The following is a 15911-nucleotide window of genomic DNA, read 5'->3' on the forward strand; positions in this document are numbered from 1 at the left end:
ACCCTGAAACAAAACAACTAATTAGAAGAGTACGAATAGGAGAGACAGTGAAATTCGGTGAGTATTTTGCTTAGCAACTACAAATAAGTGCAATTGCTTACAGAACAAGAAGAGATAGGGAGAGACAAGTGGGTTTATAATTACAATGTCCTCTAAGATAGACTCGGATTTGCAGAAGAGTCTGAAGAAAGCATGTTCTATAGAAGAAACGGCCCCCAAGAGAAAGCATGTCCGTGCATGTATCCTTTACACATGGGACACTAAATCTTCCAGAGCCGTCTTCCAGACTTTGAAATCATTACCTTTGGCGAACGACGAAGTGCAATTATTCAAGTCTTTGATTGTTCTTCATAAGATTATTCAAGAAGGTCACCCTTCCGCGGTGAAGGAGGCCATTAGAGAAAAGGATTGGATTCATTCGCTGGGAAGAATACATCCAGGCTCTGCAACCTACGGCAAGTTAATTAGAGAATACGTGAATTATCTAGTATTGAAATTAAATTTCCATCAACATCATCGTGGGTTTAATAATGGGATGTTTGAATATGAAGAGTATGTATCTCTGGTGGCAGTGGCTGATCCAGATGATGGGTACGAGACTATCTTGGATTTAATGTCCTTGCAGGACTCCCTAGACGATTTGGCTCAGATTATCTTTGCCTCCATCCAAGCAGATAGTTTAAATACCGAGTGTAGGATTTCTGCATTAATTCCCTTGATTGCTGAATCGTACGGTATTTACAAGTTTGTAACATCCATGTTGAGAGCAATGCATATACAATTGAATGACCCAGAGGGAGATGAAGCATTAAGACCATTGGAAGAACGTTACGACTTGCAACATGCAAGATTGTTTGAATTGTATGCAGATTGTTCATCTATTAAATTCTTAACTACTTTGGTGACCATTCCTAAACTACCTACGACACCACCAAATTTGAATGTTACTAATGATGAAGGCGATGAAACAAGTAAAGAAATTAAATTCCAAAGAAAGAGTCCTGTAAAGAAGGCACCTTCCACTGCTTCAGTGAATAGAGTTCCATCATCTCAAAATTTATCTAATAGAAATGCAAGTACTGCATCATTCATGACCCCAGTGGCAACAGCTTCTGCAGCAGCTGCAATGATACCAACAGTGACTGCTGCAGCAATGATGGCTACCCCCACAGCAATGATGTCACAACAATATCAGCAACAACAACAACCTGATTTTTGGGTAAACCAACAGGCTCAATATGCTAATGAACAAGCACGTTTGGAACAAGAACGTCAATTACAATTACAGCAACAACAAGCGCAACAACAGGCGTTCCAACAGCAGTTACAACAAGCACAAAATGATATGATGCAAATGCAATTGCAACAACAAAATCAACATCAAACTGATCTAATCGCTTTAACGGATCAACATGATAAAGATCAGACTCTCTTATCTCAGTATGATCAAAGAGTACAACAATTAGAAAATGAAATTAAGACTATGGATCAAAATGTGTCTCAACAGATTGCTAATAAAGATGAACAAATGATTGGATTACAGGATCAATTGACTGTATGGGAGAAGAAATATGATTCGTTGGCTAAGTTATATTCTCAATTACGTCAAGAACATTTGAATTTGTTACCTAAATTCAAGAAATTGCAAATGAAAGTTAATAGTGCGCAAGAATCCATTAAGGAAAAGGAACAAATTGAAAATAAACTGAAAAATAAGGATCTTCAATTGGCTCAGTTGATAAAGGAACGTGATAGAGCACAATTAGAGTTAGAAAGAAATAAGAGCCTCACTCCTCAACAACCACAAATTGATGAATCTACATTGGCAAAAGTTAATATGGATAAATTGATACCTATATTAGATGCAGTTTTAGAAAGTGGTATAAATACCATTCAAGAGTCCATATATAATTTAGATTCTCCAATGAGTTGGTCCGGACCATTATCACCACCTTCCTTCATATTATCCCTTGTTGAGGGGACATCTGAAAAGGCAACAGATTTTGCTACGAAATTTAATGATTTGATTGTAGATGGTATAGTTGATGGTGATCAAATATCAGTGATCCTTGGTATCAGTGAATTTAGTAACTCCGTTGCCACATTAGTCACAAATTGTAAAGCTTACTCAGAAACATCATTATCGGATGATCCACGTGGGGAAGAACTGGTCAATCTAGTAAAGAGATGTGCTCGTGAAGCACAATATTTCTTTGAGGATTTAACATCGGAGAATTTGGCCGATCAAGATGATGAGGCAAAGACAGACACTGTCATTAATGCTAACGTGGACATGCAAGAAAAATTACAGGAACTAACATTAGCCATTGAACCATTCCTACGTGAGGCACCTTCCAAATCCAATGGAACCAATGCACATCAAGAATTGGTGGCCACAGCACAAAACATTGTCAAATCATCTCAACAATTACGTGTCAATCTTGATGTTGATGGTGTTCCAAAGCCACTGTTGGCATTAGCATTAGCTATCATTGATGCTGTCGTGGCATTAGTGCAAGCAGCCATTCAATGTCAAAATGAAATTGAGTCCACCACTAAGACACCATTAAGTCAATTTTATAAAAAGAATAGTAGATGGACAGAAGGTTTAATCTCTGCTGCAAAAGCTGTGGGGACCGCTACCAACATGTTGATTGGAACTGCAACGAAATTGACCACAGGCGGTGATACTTCACCAGAGGAATTTATTGTAGCATCGAAAGAAGTGGCAGCATCGACGGCTCAGTTAGTGGCCGCTTCAAGAGTGAAAGTTAATGCACATTCAAAATCACAAGAGGCATTGGAAAGCTCATCTAAGGATGTTAATTCTGCATGTAAACAATTAGTCTCTCATGTGATGGAAGGTGTCAATAAGAATCAAGATAATGAAAAACCATTGGAATTCTCGTCCGAGCATATGGTTAAGACAGCTGAGATGGAGCAACAAGTGGATATATTGAAATTGGAACAACAATTAAGCAATGCTAGAAAGAGATTAGGTGAGATAAGGAAGCATGCTTATTATAATAGTGAAGATTTCGAATAGACAATTAAATAATACTAATCATATAAGATATTATTTATGTATATATTTAATAAGCTGCGATGTAATGAGTAATTATGAGAAAGAAGTGAGCTGTTTCTTGGTTCAACATATCCAACTACAGAGCTTACTTCTCATATGTAAAGCTTTTTGGCCGATTCATCGATAATTCTGAAAATATGTCACCTATTAAGGGATTGGTCATAATTGATGCACCAATATCGGACTTCTGCAGGTGTTATCTATATTATCCGAAGAAAACTGCGCAGCATCCTACGAAAGCACGACTTTGATCTGGCTCTTTGCAGCACAGTAATGTATTTGATTCAATAATAAGTTTCAACATAGCTTAACCGTTTATACTATTTGTATTTATTTTCATTTGGTACCAACCCCAACTTTTCTTAACAATATTGATTGTGCTGTTTGGCGAGGATGGTTTAGATGATATTTGACATGTCAGGGCGGGTATTCCCGTGATTTCTCATTGACCTCTCCAATCCACGTAAGATAACTTTACAAGAGCCTACCAATGTCATAACTGTTATGTTACCAGGAAAACAGGCTAGTCATTGAAAGGGTATAGCTATGGAACAAAGTGCGAGTGGCCCATATCTTCAAAGCTTAGTGTTAATATTAATGCCAAAGTAAGACAAAACTTTTACGAAGGTCTTCAGAAAGATTGGGAAAACGTACACAGATACACAAAAAATTGAATCTTATACCTTGTAACATTATATTTTACAATTATCTAGGCGTCGTGAGCGGTGGGTGAAATTAAGAATCGCAATCTACCTGCCCACACTGCACATTCACGTTTAAAAGAACCCAACACCAATACTCATAGATACTCTAGGGTACCAATTTTGTTTGGAATTGTTGTCTGGTAGCATGAACCATCGTTGGTGGATACCTTAGTTACTTTTTTTCCCTAATAATTATTTTTACAGGGACAAAGATTGCTCAAATTGACTTTTAGTTAAAGTATGGTGCCGTCTTCAGAATTTAATCACTTGAGAAAACCATTTGGAGTAAAGCCCTTAGCTAAAATGTTTTTTTTATATGAGTGTATGCTGGAGTGTGACTCCAATAGAAGCAATAGGTACTTCTTTTTCTTGAGAAACAAAAAATGCATCGTTCCAGAATAAATAAAATTTGTATTCTAGCTATCACATCAATATTATTTCTAGTATAACTTATGGTTATTGGTGATACATTTAACTAATAATTTAAGATTGCCGAAGATATGTTAAACTTTATTTTCGTTAATGTTTTTGTCTTGAACTTCTTTTAAAAAGAAACAAAACAATAAAAAAAAATTACAAATATTTAGTTTGTTAATTAGATTACTAGAACCAAATATCCTACAGATTTATAGGATATGCTTATCATGGACAAATAAAATTCCAGACCTTGCTCGAAAGTAGAAACAATTCTATTCATAAAGTTTAAAGAATACTTTAGAAAAGATTATGAATAGAATAGGCTTATCGGACTATGTTTAAATATCTTTGGTTTTAATGTAAAGATTAGACTAAGGGCAATAAATGTAAGAAGGTTTGCATGTTAGTTTAAATATATTATAATTACTTAATATTTGAAAAAAGACACGAAGGAAAAATACTGTATATTATAAAGCCGAAAGGTTGTTACATCAGAACTTCTTTTCGCTAATTATATAGAAGATATTTATTAATATGTAATGCAAGGAGCTTTAAAAACAAAAGTGACTTATTGTTCACATTGCTGGAATTGACCAACGACCATTGTTAAAATTCTTGTAAGAGCGCCGCCTCATATTGAAAATCAAAAACAAGTATTCTATAATGATGCATAAGTCATCTCAACACACACTTCCCGAGAAGAAACAGAAATATTGAAATCTGATTATAGTCCAGGGACTTAACTGTTTGCCTCTAGATTGAGAGTTGCACAATGCCATTTTGGTTTTCGCAAAACATACAGAGACGGTTATTACTTTATGTTCTCCAACAGATATCCCTTTTTTCCAATGTGGATGTGTCTAATCTCGATGTCTCTCTGGGGTCCAAATCTAAATTTACGTTCCATGATCTGGATCTTGCGGTAGAAAGTATTACAATCCCAGGAATTACAGTAAATGAGGGTTTTATTAAGAATTTAGACCTTAGATTAACGGTTTCTGGTGGGGTCAGTATCGAAGGAAGTGGGTTGACTTTTGTAATATGCCCACATTTAAAACAACAAGAATCAGAAAATATTGATGAAGTGGACCGATTTTCGCTATTGAAAAGCATTCATGATCTTACCACTTCCATGATCCAGTTCTCCGAATCCACAGTTAATAACAGTAATGAAAATGTGCCAGTCGATGAACCCATAATCGATGAAGACGAATATAACCAACCAGGTACAATAGAAAATATGAGGAATAAAGCTTTGAATATTGCATTATCCAAGATCTCCGTAACTTTAGAGGGCATAACTATCAAATTCATTCCAGAAGATGATCCAAATGACGAAATAATATTAAAAATTGGTTCCCTATCTTTAGTAACAAGGGAGAAACGTATACGGCATCTAATTTTACAAAATATTACTGTTTCCCACTTTCATCAAGAGTCTTTCAATTCTGATTCAGAATATGGTAGCGATGAAGATCGTTTGTCACAAAGTATATACTACTCCAGGATGGAAGGAACTACGTCGATGTATATGAGCGCTATGGATAATCCAATGGATTCAGAGAGGAAGATGGAAGACCCCGACGAAAAAAACGATGAAACTCTAGTTTCTGTTGATTTATTAGAAATTTCTTTCGAAGGGTTTTCTACGGTTAACGATATCAGTGTGACCGATTTAACAGTGGATGTGAATTATGCTCAAATTTCTTTATTTAAGATATTAGAATTAGACAACTCCATTTTATTTGATCTTTTAAAGCTCTTGAGGATAAGAAATGATAGTGATGATTCTAGAAGAGAGACAGCTGCATATAAAAGATTTGAGAAAGAACAAGAACTTTCAGAGAATTTCACTTTATCGTTTATATGTTTGAACAAAGTTGCTTTGGAGTTATCTGCTGAGACTAACCTAATTCTTCGACAAGCATCTTTCAATAAGCAAGAAAATAAAGAACAAACACTGATAATATCATCTATTGGCATTGAAGGAGGTACGGCCAAAATAACGCATTCAAATCGGCCTATTCTGAAGTGTTCCCTTACAGAAAAGGACATTATGGTAGATATACTGGATGAACTTCATTTGAATTTAGATTGTAAGGCATTGGAAGAAATTGTACAATTTTACAACATGGTGAACCAATTTATTGATAATACGAAGATACGAAAAAGGCGATCTACAATGAGAAAAGAATACAGCACCATCCGATTTCAGCTTGAATTAGAGAATCTTCATGTAACATTTTCGCTCAAAGATTATGCGTTGAAATGCAAAATGAATAACATACAATATGATAGTTCTACAGGTACTTTGAAAATCCCTACCATAGAATTATTTAAGTTACTGGGGTCTCAACAGACAACACTGGTTCAAATACTGGATAATAACCTCACAAATTACAGTACAAAGATTCAAATTAATTCATTTGATGAGAATTTCAATGCTTCTACTTTTCTTACGGATACTCTATTGCATACGAAATCCATTCTTGTGAAAGCACCACATGATTATTTAGAACAAATTGTTAATGATTTATCAACTCAAATCTTACCAATATTGAGTCAGCTCGAAAGACCTGATACTAGGGAGAGAAATAATAATTATATGCGCCGAAGTGTAAGAATACCTAACTCTTCCAGTATTACCTATCAACAAACGTTGTGTGCAATTATTGTTGTTCAAATTGATACAATTCAGATACAGATATCAGATATATTAAGCAATGGAGAATTCGGTACAATCAATTGTAACGTTTTAGAAAACCTACTGACATTGACCAATGATGGTAATCTTGTTTACACATGCAAAGATATCTCTGTTTCTCGAATATTTAATTATGGTAAAGAAAAAGACGAGATAATAGTACCCATAAAATCAGATTCGCTTCGAAGGCCAGTTATTGTTTGTCAACGAAAGAATAATGGTAAATTTAAGATAATTTTTAGGAACCTGTCTGTTCATTACCATGCGCGTTGGTTAAGTGTCTTGAAGAAGAAAGATACAACAGTGGATACTGTAGAGGGAATTATCAACTCCTCTAAAATTCTTGATACAGGTGAGACTATTTTTGAAGTCAAATTTGTTGAATCATCCTTGCATTTACACCCATATAGAATAAACTCTGTTCTAATTATTACTTTGAATCACATGTCTACGAGTGGGAGAGTTCCAAATATTTTATGGAAGGGACTTTCCAAAAATGGGATGTTATTATTAATTGATGATGTTTCCAACATGAAGAAGGTTGAGAAAATGTCTGCTGCTTCCTTAGTTGAATTTTATTCCTATCAGGGATTTTCTGCCATTGGTAGATTTGATACGTTGATATTTAATGTTCAAAGGATCAAGACTTCCATTATGATTAGTAGTAAACTGGAGCATTTAAGCTTATCTCTTTGTGCAGATTCGTTTCATACTCTCGTGCAACTTTGTGTTGATTTGAAACTTTCTGAAACTTTCCCTGATGATTTAAAATATAGAACCAATTTGGACAAGAGTGTTCCCATTTTAGATAGCGTTGTTGAAGATTTCTTCGTTCCTGATCAGATACTAAGAGATAGAAAAAATTCCAACTATAGTGAAACGTTTGAAGAAATTAAGTTAGTTGAAAGCTTCTTAGATAATGAACATTCAGATATATCGACAAAAAGCTCTCAAAATCTTTTGGATACTGATTCTTCTACTCATACACAGGAATTGATACATTTTAAGGACAGTTATATTGACACATCCAAGGCTGAAGATTATGACGAAACTTTTGAACAAGAGCAACCTATCATGTCCGATGACGTTGATATTCAATTTTCCCTTGACGTTTCTAAAGTTACTGTAAAATTATTTGATGGATATGATTGGAAATATACAAGGAAGAATATTTCAAATATTATTGAGCAATTGGGGAAGAACGTTAATGATGATTTTCCAATCAATTTTACAGATGGAGAAGAAGAAGAACAAGAGACAGAAATGAAAGCGACTATTTTTGATTCCATATATATTAGTACGAATAATAATGTGAATGCTCATTCTCTTCGTAAACGAGTTAATGATGATATTCAAGGAGAGACTGCTCCTAGCGAACCATTGAAAAAAGTGAATCTACACCCTTCCAAACATTATAAGGCTTTAATTGAGTTGAATGAGCTCAAGGTTAATTTTACCAGTTTCAATTTTACTGTCCCCATTGAAGCAAACTCTGATGGATCATGTGATCTTTTGAACAATTGTGATATTTCTGTGGGGAAGTTTGAAGTGATAGATAATGTCCCCACTTCCACATGGAATAAATTTATTACACCGCTACGACATGAAGGTGTCACCACTACAGTTTATCCCATGTTCGCCACAAGTATTAAAACGATTAGACCATTAGACTATTTGGCGGCGATTGAACTAATCATGGATGTTTCAATGATCCCACTCAGATTGCATGTGGATCAAGATATGTTAGATTTTTTAATAAGATTTGGTGAATTTAAAGATGAAAGGTTTGAATTAATTGATGAATATCCGACAACTATATTTATTGAAAAATTCACCATTAACTCAGTGAAGGTGAAATTAGATTATAAGCCGAAAAAAATTGATTATTCTGGGTTAAGATCGGGACACACTACGGAACTTATGAATTTTTTTATATTGGATGGTGCTAATATTTTACTTAAAAGTGCAGTGTTATATGGAGTGAATGGATTTGACGAACTCGGGGAGAAATTGAAGAATGTTTGGACTCCTGATATTACCTCTAAACAACTTGGAGGAGTCCTTGAAGGTATTTCGCCCATAAAGAGTTTTATGACATTTGGTTCAGGTGTAAAGACTCTTGCTGCCATATTACAATCTGAATACAAGCAAGATGGACACATTGGTAAGAGTTTACAAAAGGGTGGTGCAGTTTTTTTGAAGACGACAACAGGTGAATTTATAAATCTAAGTGTAAAATTAGCTTCAGGAACGCAAGCTCTCCTGGAGACCACTGAGGAGCTCCTTGGTGGTAAGGGTACTGGTGGTCGTTTACCTGCGGTAGTTTCTAGAGATCAACCCTTGGACATTGATACATTTTTGCAAGAAGATCAATTGGTTGGTGGATCGTATCCTAAGATTCGAGGACATGCCCCCGCCGCTGTGGTTATTGACGCATCAACGATGGTAGATTCTGGTCCAAAGATCGTGAGTCTTTATGCTGATCAACCATTGGATATTCATCGTGGATTAGAGGAGGCTTACAGTTCATTGGAGAAACATATGCATATTGCGTATGATGCAGTTTGGCGTGCTCAGGGTGAAATTAAAACGTCAAGGACTGGGGCTTCTGCTGTTGCTGTGTCAGTGGCAAAGGCAGCCCCCGTGGCAATAATACGTCCATTAATTGGAGCATCTGAAGCTGTGTCAAAGGCATTACAAGGGTTAGCTAATCAATTAGACAAGGAACAAATTAATGAACTTCATGACAAGTATAAATCGAGTGAAAATTACTAGATAATTTTTTTGTTCTTCGTTTACACGTACATATATATATATAAATAAATAAATATATTTTGTTCATAAATCATTTTAATTATTTTGGACTAGTTGTTGGAGTAGTCACTGGCCAAGAGTAAGAGTTATTCTTGGAGTGTAATACGTAGTTATGCTTTTTCATGTATTCCCTCAACCCTGCTGGTGATCTGGTACCGTATGGATATATCTCTGGTGTTGGTGCATCTGGTCCTTCCAAATAATTCAACAATGGTGTGAATAGTCTCCAACTAACGTCCAATTCATCATCTCTGACAAAATTAGAGTGATCACCGAGTAAAGCGTCTCTTATCAACACTTCATAAGCTTCTGGAATCCAGAAATTCTTGTATCTACTTGAATAAGTCAAATCCAAATCAGTGACCTGAGATTCATTAGATAAACCTGGAGTCTTTGCATTAAACTTCATGTAAACAGCAGCGTTTGGTTGTACTCTAATGACCAATTCATTATTGGGGATATCAGCGAAGACACCATAGGATTTCTTAAATTGTAATCTAATTTCCACTTTCCCCTCATTTAGAGCCTTACCTGCTCTCATCATGATGGGGACACCTCTCCAACGTTCATTATCGATATTGAAATTCAAAGCGGCAAATGTAATACATTTAGAGTTTGGATCCACTGTTTCATCATCCAAATATGATGGTTTCGTACCGTCTTCAGACTTCCCGTATTGCCCCACTAATATATTGTTAACATCAATGGGTTGCACAGCCTTTAATACTTTGACCTTCTCATCACGGATAGCTTCAGCATCGAAAGATTGTGGTCTTTCCATGGTGACCAAAGTCAATATTTGCAATAAATGGTTCTGCATGACGTCTCTTATGATTCCGATATTATCAAAATACCCACCACGACCTTCCGTACCAAAAGGTTCTTTGAAAGAGATTTGGACACTCTGTAAATTTTCCTTATTCCAAGATGCGTTCAAGAATTGATTCCCGAATCTCAACATGGTTAAATTCTTAACCAATTCCTTCCCCAAATAATGATCAATTCTATAAATCTCTTCCTCGGAGAACAAAGGTCCCAATTCATTCTGCAACTTTCTTGCCGACTCCAAGTCTCTACCGAATGGTTTCTCGACAATGACTCTCGTGAGCCCGTTTTCCGCGTAGACCAATTTCTTAATCTGTTTAGCGACGCTTAGAAAGACATTTGGTGGCAAAGCGAAATAGAACAGACGATGAGGTGTCTCGACGTCTCTTTCGTGTTCGAATTGCTCGATGTGGTCCCTTAGAGTCACATAACCTTCATCCTTGTCGTATGCACCAGAAATATAGGAGACCATTTGGAAGAATTGTTCTGCCTTAGGGTCATCCACCTCCTTACCATTGGGCTTACCCAAATGAGGCTCGATATGGGCTCTCAATTCACTGTGAGTCAATTGAGAACGCGCGTAACCGATGATCTTGGTGGAAGGGTCCAAGTAACCCTCCCTGAACAGCCCAAATAGGGCAGGGAAGGTCTTCTTCTTGGCAAGGTCACCGGAGGCCCCGAAAACGACGATGACGGTGTCCTTGACGAACTTGACGGGGCAGGTAGCAGCAGCAGGGATGTCGAAAGCACGCATGATGAGTTAGTAGTTTGTGTAGAGTTGTTAGTAAGGGTGGAGTCGATGTGTCGTTGAGATGACGATGGGGTGGTTCCATCCCATTGAGTTTTTATAGTGGAGGTGTTATTTTCAGTTTTTGCCAGTGACAAATCTTACGTAAGAAATCACGGTGCCACAGTTGACGCCACACTCCCCTGTTTATAACACCGATTATTATATTTAATGATATTTAACGATATTATATGATATTGCACTTGCTTACCAGGTGTTTCCCACAGTGACCAGGTCCTTCTGGGTGTCCTGCTCGACGGCGTGGAACTCGTACTCGAGTGAGGAGGTCGTGTGCTGCTGGCGCCCCAGCTTCACAGGGTCCACCAGCGTGAAGCTGTGCGAGTAGAGCTCGCTCAACTCCTGTGCCAGGGCCCTCTTCCTCACGGTGGACTGTTCGTCGTTGAGAAGCCCTCCACCGTTGATGCATCCGCCGGGGGACGCGTTCACCTCGATGTAGTCTGTCTTGTATGGGTCTGCGATGCCGTTGCCAGTGCCTTTCGAGTCTAAATTCATGTTTCTCATCGACGACGTGGCCCTCTTCCGTAACACTTGCACTTTCCTCTTTTGACCCACGGCCTTCTTGTCTAGTTGCCTCACCATGTTTTGAATGTTCCTGAACCCTGACAACTCAGCGGCAGAGGCAAGAGTGTGTCCCTCTGTGTCCAATAACCGATACTCCACCACGTTACTGTTCTTCCCCGGCAATGTAATCATTTTGGACCCTGGATGCAGGGATTGCGTCTCTAACACATACTGGTATGCGTACCCACCTGAACTGGACCCCTCGTTCGACGACCAATGCACACGAGGATCCCACCCGGCAGGCGATGCCTCCCATAACAATTTTTCATCTTGACTCTTGAAACTTGCTAAATCTAGTTCTAATTCCTCCAGCATGGACACTAGTTCCTTCGGTGTGATGACACAGTGCACTTCGTGCTCCCCATCGGCTCTCGAGGCCTCCAACTTCTTGTCAAAGCAGGGCATCACTGTCAAATGATACATTTCTTGGCCCTCAGCCATGGCATCCAAAAACAATGCACCTGTGATTTGTTGTGGCGACTTGACGTTCAATAGCAAGGGCGCCAACCCTGGTTTGGTCTTCTCCGTGTAGATGACAAACCCGGGACAGATCGCAGATAACATGGGCTTTTCATTTAGTTTCCCCTGTGCCTTTAACTCCATAAGCTTAGCATTAGTCCTACTAATGGTTAGATTCCTCCCCATCTGCGTCCCAACGACATACCTGGCACCAAAATGTTCCCTAAACAGGCGTACCAGGGCCAAATCTAGCTCCAGGATACTCATTTGGAAATGTGCAGCCATCGATACACGACACTGTGGTGCCACACTGACACATAGCGTCTTGGTCGCTCTGGAATCTTCCCAGTCTCTCAAGAACACGGAATAACTCTGTCGAGAAAGCATGATCTCCTCACTGGACGTGATGCACCCGGAACAGGCCAGACAGTCCGACAGAGTGATGGAGACCTTCTCCAGCTCGGTGGGTTCCTTAGTCACCTCGTACTCTCCATTCTCGTTGACGTTGACGGGTTCCTTGTTGACCACGGTAGGCTTGGTGCATGCAAGTGCCGGGCTGATGAAGTCGTTGAGGTCCTCCTCCGATAGTAGCGTACTCATGATGTGGTATTCTTGGGCTTCTAGAGTCAAAACAGAGAGAAAGATGGTTGAGTGGTTTTTAATAGTTTGTATTATTAATGGAAAATGAAATTTCAAAGTCATCGCGGCGGTGTTCTACGGTCGTTTCTGAGGGCAGGGTTCAACGCCAGATCCAGTCTTGCAAGCTTGTGTATGGTGTATAAGACGCCGATTCCACCTTCTATGGTAACATTGAACTCAACAATAACCAACTTGGGTCCCTTTCCACCTCTCAACACCCTGTTCTGGCCATGTTTCAAGTGTGCGCGTTATGTCTGTTTATTATCACCACAAGAAAGTTTCAATTTATTATGAACAACGAAACAACGAAACAACAAACACACCAAAAACAACCACAAAGGGCACCAAGGCAGACCGCTATGACAGCGCTCGACGACCACACGACCCTTATCCCCACAAAGGATTATGCCCGCTACCGCTACTTCGCAGTCGAGTCCACACTCTCCGTCGCTGAACTGCTGGAAAGACATCCCGACTGGACTTACGAACATCCAGTGAGAGCACTCCCGGATCACTACGTCTTTTCGCAACCATTGTCATCCACTTTGCAAAGACGCTCACTACCATTGGACCCACTTCCCAACCACATTGCTTCCCTCCAGGATCTAACTCCACAACGAGACCATATTGTCAAGAGAGCACCCGTCCCCATCATAGACTCATCCATGGAACCCATCGTACAGGCGCAAAAGCAACTTCACATCAGTGATCCTTCGTTTCCCAAGCAATGGCACCTTATTAATGCTGCATTTCCCGGAAACGACGTTAACGTGAAACAATTATGGTACGAGAATGTCACGGGAACAGGAATCGTCGCCGCCATTGTCGATGATGGTGTTGATTACGATAACGATAATATCAAGGACAACTTCTCTCGTGAGGGGTCATGGGATTTCAACGATAATGGGCCCCTACCGAAACCAAAATTGAAAGATGATTACCATGGAACAAGATGTGCTGGTGAAATCGCCGCAAGTAAAAATAATGGTATATGTGGTGTTGGTGTCGCTTATGATGCTAAAGTCGCCGGAATTAGAATTCTTTCGGGGGAACTCACCGCAGAGGATGAAGCTGCTTCATTGGTACATGCTTTAGACGTTAATGATATTTATTCTTGTTCTTGGGGGCCAAGAGATGATGGAACCCATTTGCAAGGACCAACAGATTTAGTGAAGAAGGCAATGATTAGAGGTGTCACGGAGGGAAGAGACCAAAAAGGGGCATTGTATGTGTTTGCAAGTGGTAATGGTGGGGCCTACGGTGATAATTGTAATTATGACGGATATACCAATTCCATTTACTCCATCACAGTGGGGGCCATCGATCACAAGGGTTTACATCCACCATATTCGGAAAGTTGTTCCGCCGTGATGGTCGTTACTTGTTCTTCAGGATCAGGTGAATTCATACATACGACAGATATTGGTGACAAATGTAGTAATACTCATGGTGGCACATCTGCTGCAGCTCCTTTGGCTGCTGGTGTATATACACTTGTCCTACAGGCAAACCCAGAACTAACTTGGAGAGACATTCAATATGTTTCCATCCTATCATCAAAGCAAATTAACCAAAGTGATGGAGATTGGCAAATGGGGGCTTTGGGTAAACCATATTCTCATAAATACGGGTACGGTAAGATGGATGCATATGATATGGTCACCATGGCTCGCGATTGGGAAAATGTGAAACCACAATCGTGGTTCTATTCCTCCGAGGAATCAGTATTGAAATCAACAAAGATTAGTGAAGACATACTAGAATCTACCATCAAGATCGATGAAGATCAATTAAAGAAGGCAAATTTACAAAGAGTGGAGCATGTTACAGTGACCGTGAACATTGATACACAAATTAGAGGTCCCACCATCATTGACCTTATCTCCCCTGAGGGAAGAATATCCAATTTGGGGGTAGTAAGGAAAAGAGACGTATCCTCCGACGGGTTCAAGGACTGGACTTTTATGTCAGTGGCACATTGGGGAGAAACTGGTATCGGAGAATGGAAGTTACAAGTAAGAACCACACAGGATGATAATGAAATTAAATTCAATAATTGGAAATTAAAATTCTTTGGTGAATCCATCGATCCAGAAAAGACTATCCCTTTCAAATTTGGTAATGACAAACCGGATGCTACACCCATTCAAGATATTTCATCACCAGTATCATCTACCTCATCTATATCTTCATCATCGATACCGCCCTCTGTAACGGTAGACCCAACCACAATACTGGAAATACCAAGTGCAACGGGAACAATAGACCCTGACTTGGATCATAATACTCCTAATAGATTACCTTCCCCAACAGAAGCATTCCATTACGTCATATCTGTTTTCATAATAGGTGTTATCTTTTTAATACTATATTTCCTCTTCTTTGTCAAATCAAGAAGAAGGATAAGAAGAACCAGAGCAGAGGCATACGAATTTGACATAATTGACTCAGACTCAGATTACGATTCCACATTCGATGGAAGTCTGGCATCAAATCATGCTACCAATGATACAGCGGTAAACATGGACGATTTTGACTTTGATTTATCAGACGAGGACAATCTGTCCTCAGATCATGGTAGTGGACAAGATGACCCACACATTGATGGATTATTACACGATATGCAAGTCAACCCATTCCAAGAAACAGAACAAGACAACAACGCTGATGAACCAGATCTAATGGGTGCAACTCCGCCACCACCAGAGACGACGGAGGACACCACTAAGTAACGTTTATACATATAACTAATTGTACAGACTTTAATGAATTTGAATATATTACTGGAATTTTGAAAACTCCGCGATGAGATGACATGGCCCCTAATTGGAACAAACAACATAAGTAGGTGCAAAATATCAAGACTACATTACTCCAACTAGCCCTTCCTTTCAA

General features: G+C 38.9%; 5 protein-coding genes across 5 annotated transcripts; 3 read left to right on the forward strand and 2 right to left on the reverse strand.

The window, feature by feature from the left end:
* Nucleotides 1–145: 145 nt before the first annotated feature.
* SLA2 (Sla2p) lies at nt 146–3046 on the forward strand (the record flags this gene model as incomplete). Its single annotated transcript, XM_003672987.1, has 1 exon — nt 146–3046. One exon carries the CDS (start codon nt 146–148, stop codon nt 3044–3046), a length of 2901 nt encoding a protein of 966 aa, XP_003673035.1.
* Nucleotides 3047–4978: 1932 nt separating this feature from the next.
* On the forward strand, nt 4979–9685 carry ATG2 (Atg2p; the record flags this gene model as incomplete). The annotated part of the gene is made up of 1 exon (XM_003672988.1): nt 4979–9685. The coding sequence occupies one exon, from the start codon at nt 4979–4981 to the stop codon at nt 9683–9685; it is 4707 nt and encodes a 1568-aa protein (XP_003673036.1).
* A 79-nt stretch (nt 9686–9764) lies between these two features.
* ZWF1 (glucose-6-phosphate dehydrogenase) lies at nt 9765–11303 on the reverse strand (the record flags this gene model as incomplete). Its single annotated transcript, XM_003672989.1, has 1 exon — nt 9765–11303. One exon carries the CDS (start codon nt 11301–11303, stop codon nt 9765–9767), a length of 1539 nt encoding a protein of 512 aa, XP_003673037.1.
* Nucleotides 11304–11543: 240 nt separating this feature from the next.
* On the reverse strand, nt 11544–13079 carry NAR1 (iron-sulfur cluster assembly protein NAR1; the record flags this gene model as incomplete). The annotated part of the gene is made up of 1 exon (XM_003672990.1): nt 11544–13079. The coding sequence occupies one exon, from the start codon at nt 13077–13079 to the stop codon at nt 11544–11546; it is 1536 nt and encodes a 511-aa protein (XP_003673038.1).
* A 167-nt stretch (nt 13080–13246) lies between these two features.
* On the forward strand, nt 13247–15748 carry KEX2 (kexin KEX2; the record flags this gene model as incomplete). Its single annotated transcript, XM_003672991.1, has 1 exon — nt 13247–15748. One exon carries the CDS (start codon nt 13247–13249, stop codon nt 15746–15748), a length of 2502 nt encoding a protein of 833 aa, XP_003673039.1.
* Between the last annotated feature and the right edge of the window lie 163 nt (nt 15749–15911).

This window comes from Naumovozyma castellii, chromosome 1 (genome assembly GCF_000237345.1).
Source record: "Naumovozyma castellii chromosome 1, complete genome".
In the NCBI taxonomy this organism is placed as follows: domain Eukaryota; kingdom Fungi; phylum Ascomycota; class Saccharomycetes; order Saccharomycetales; family Saccharomycetaceae; genus Naumovozyma; species Naumovozyma castellii.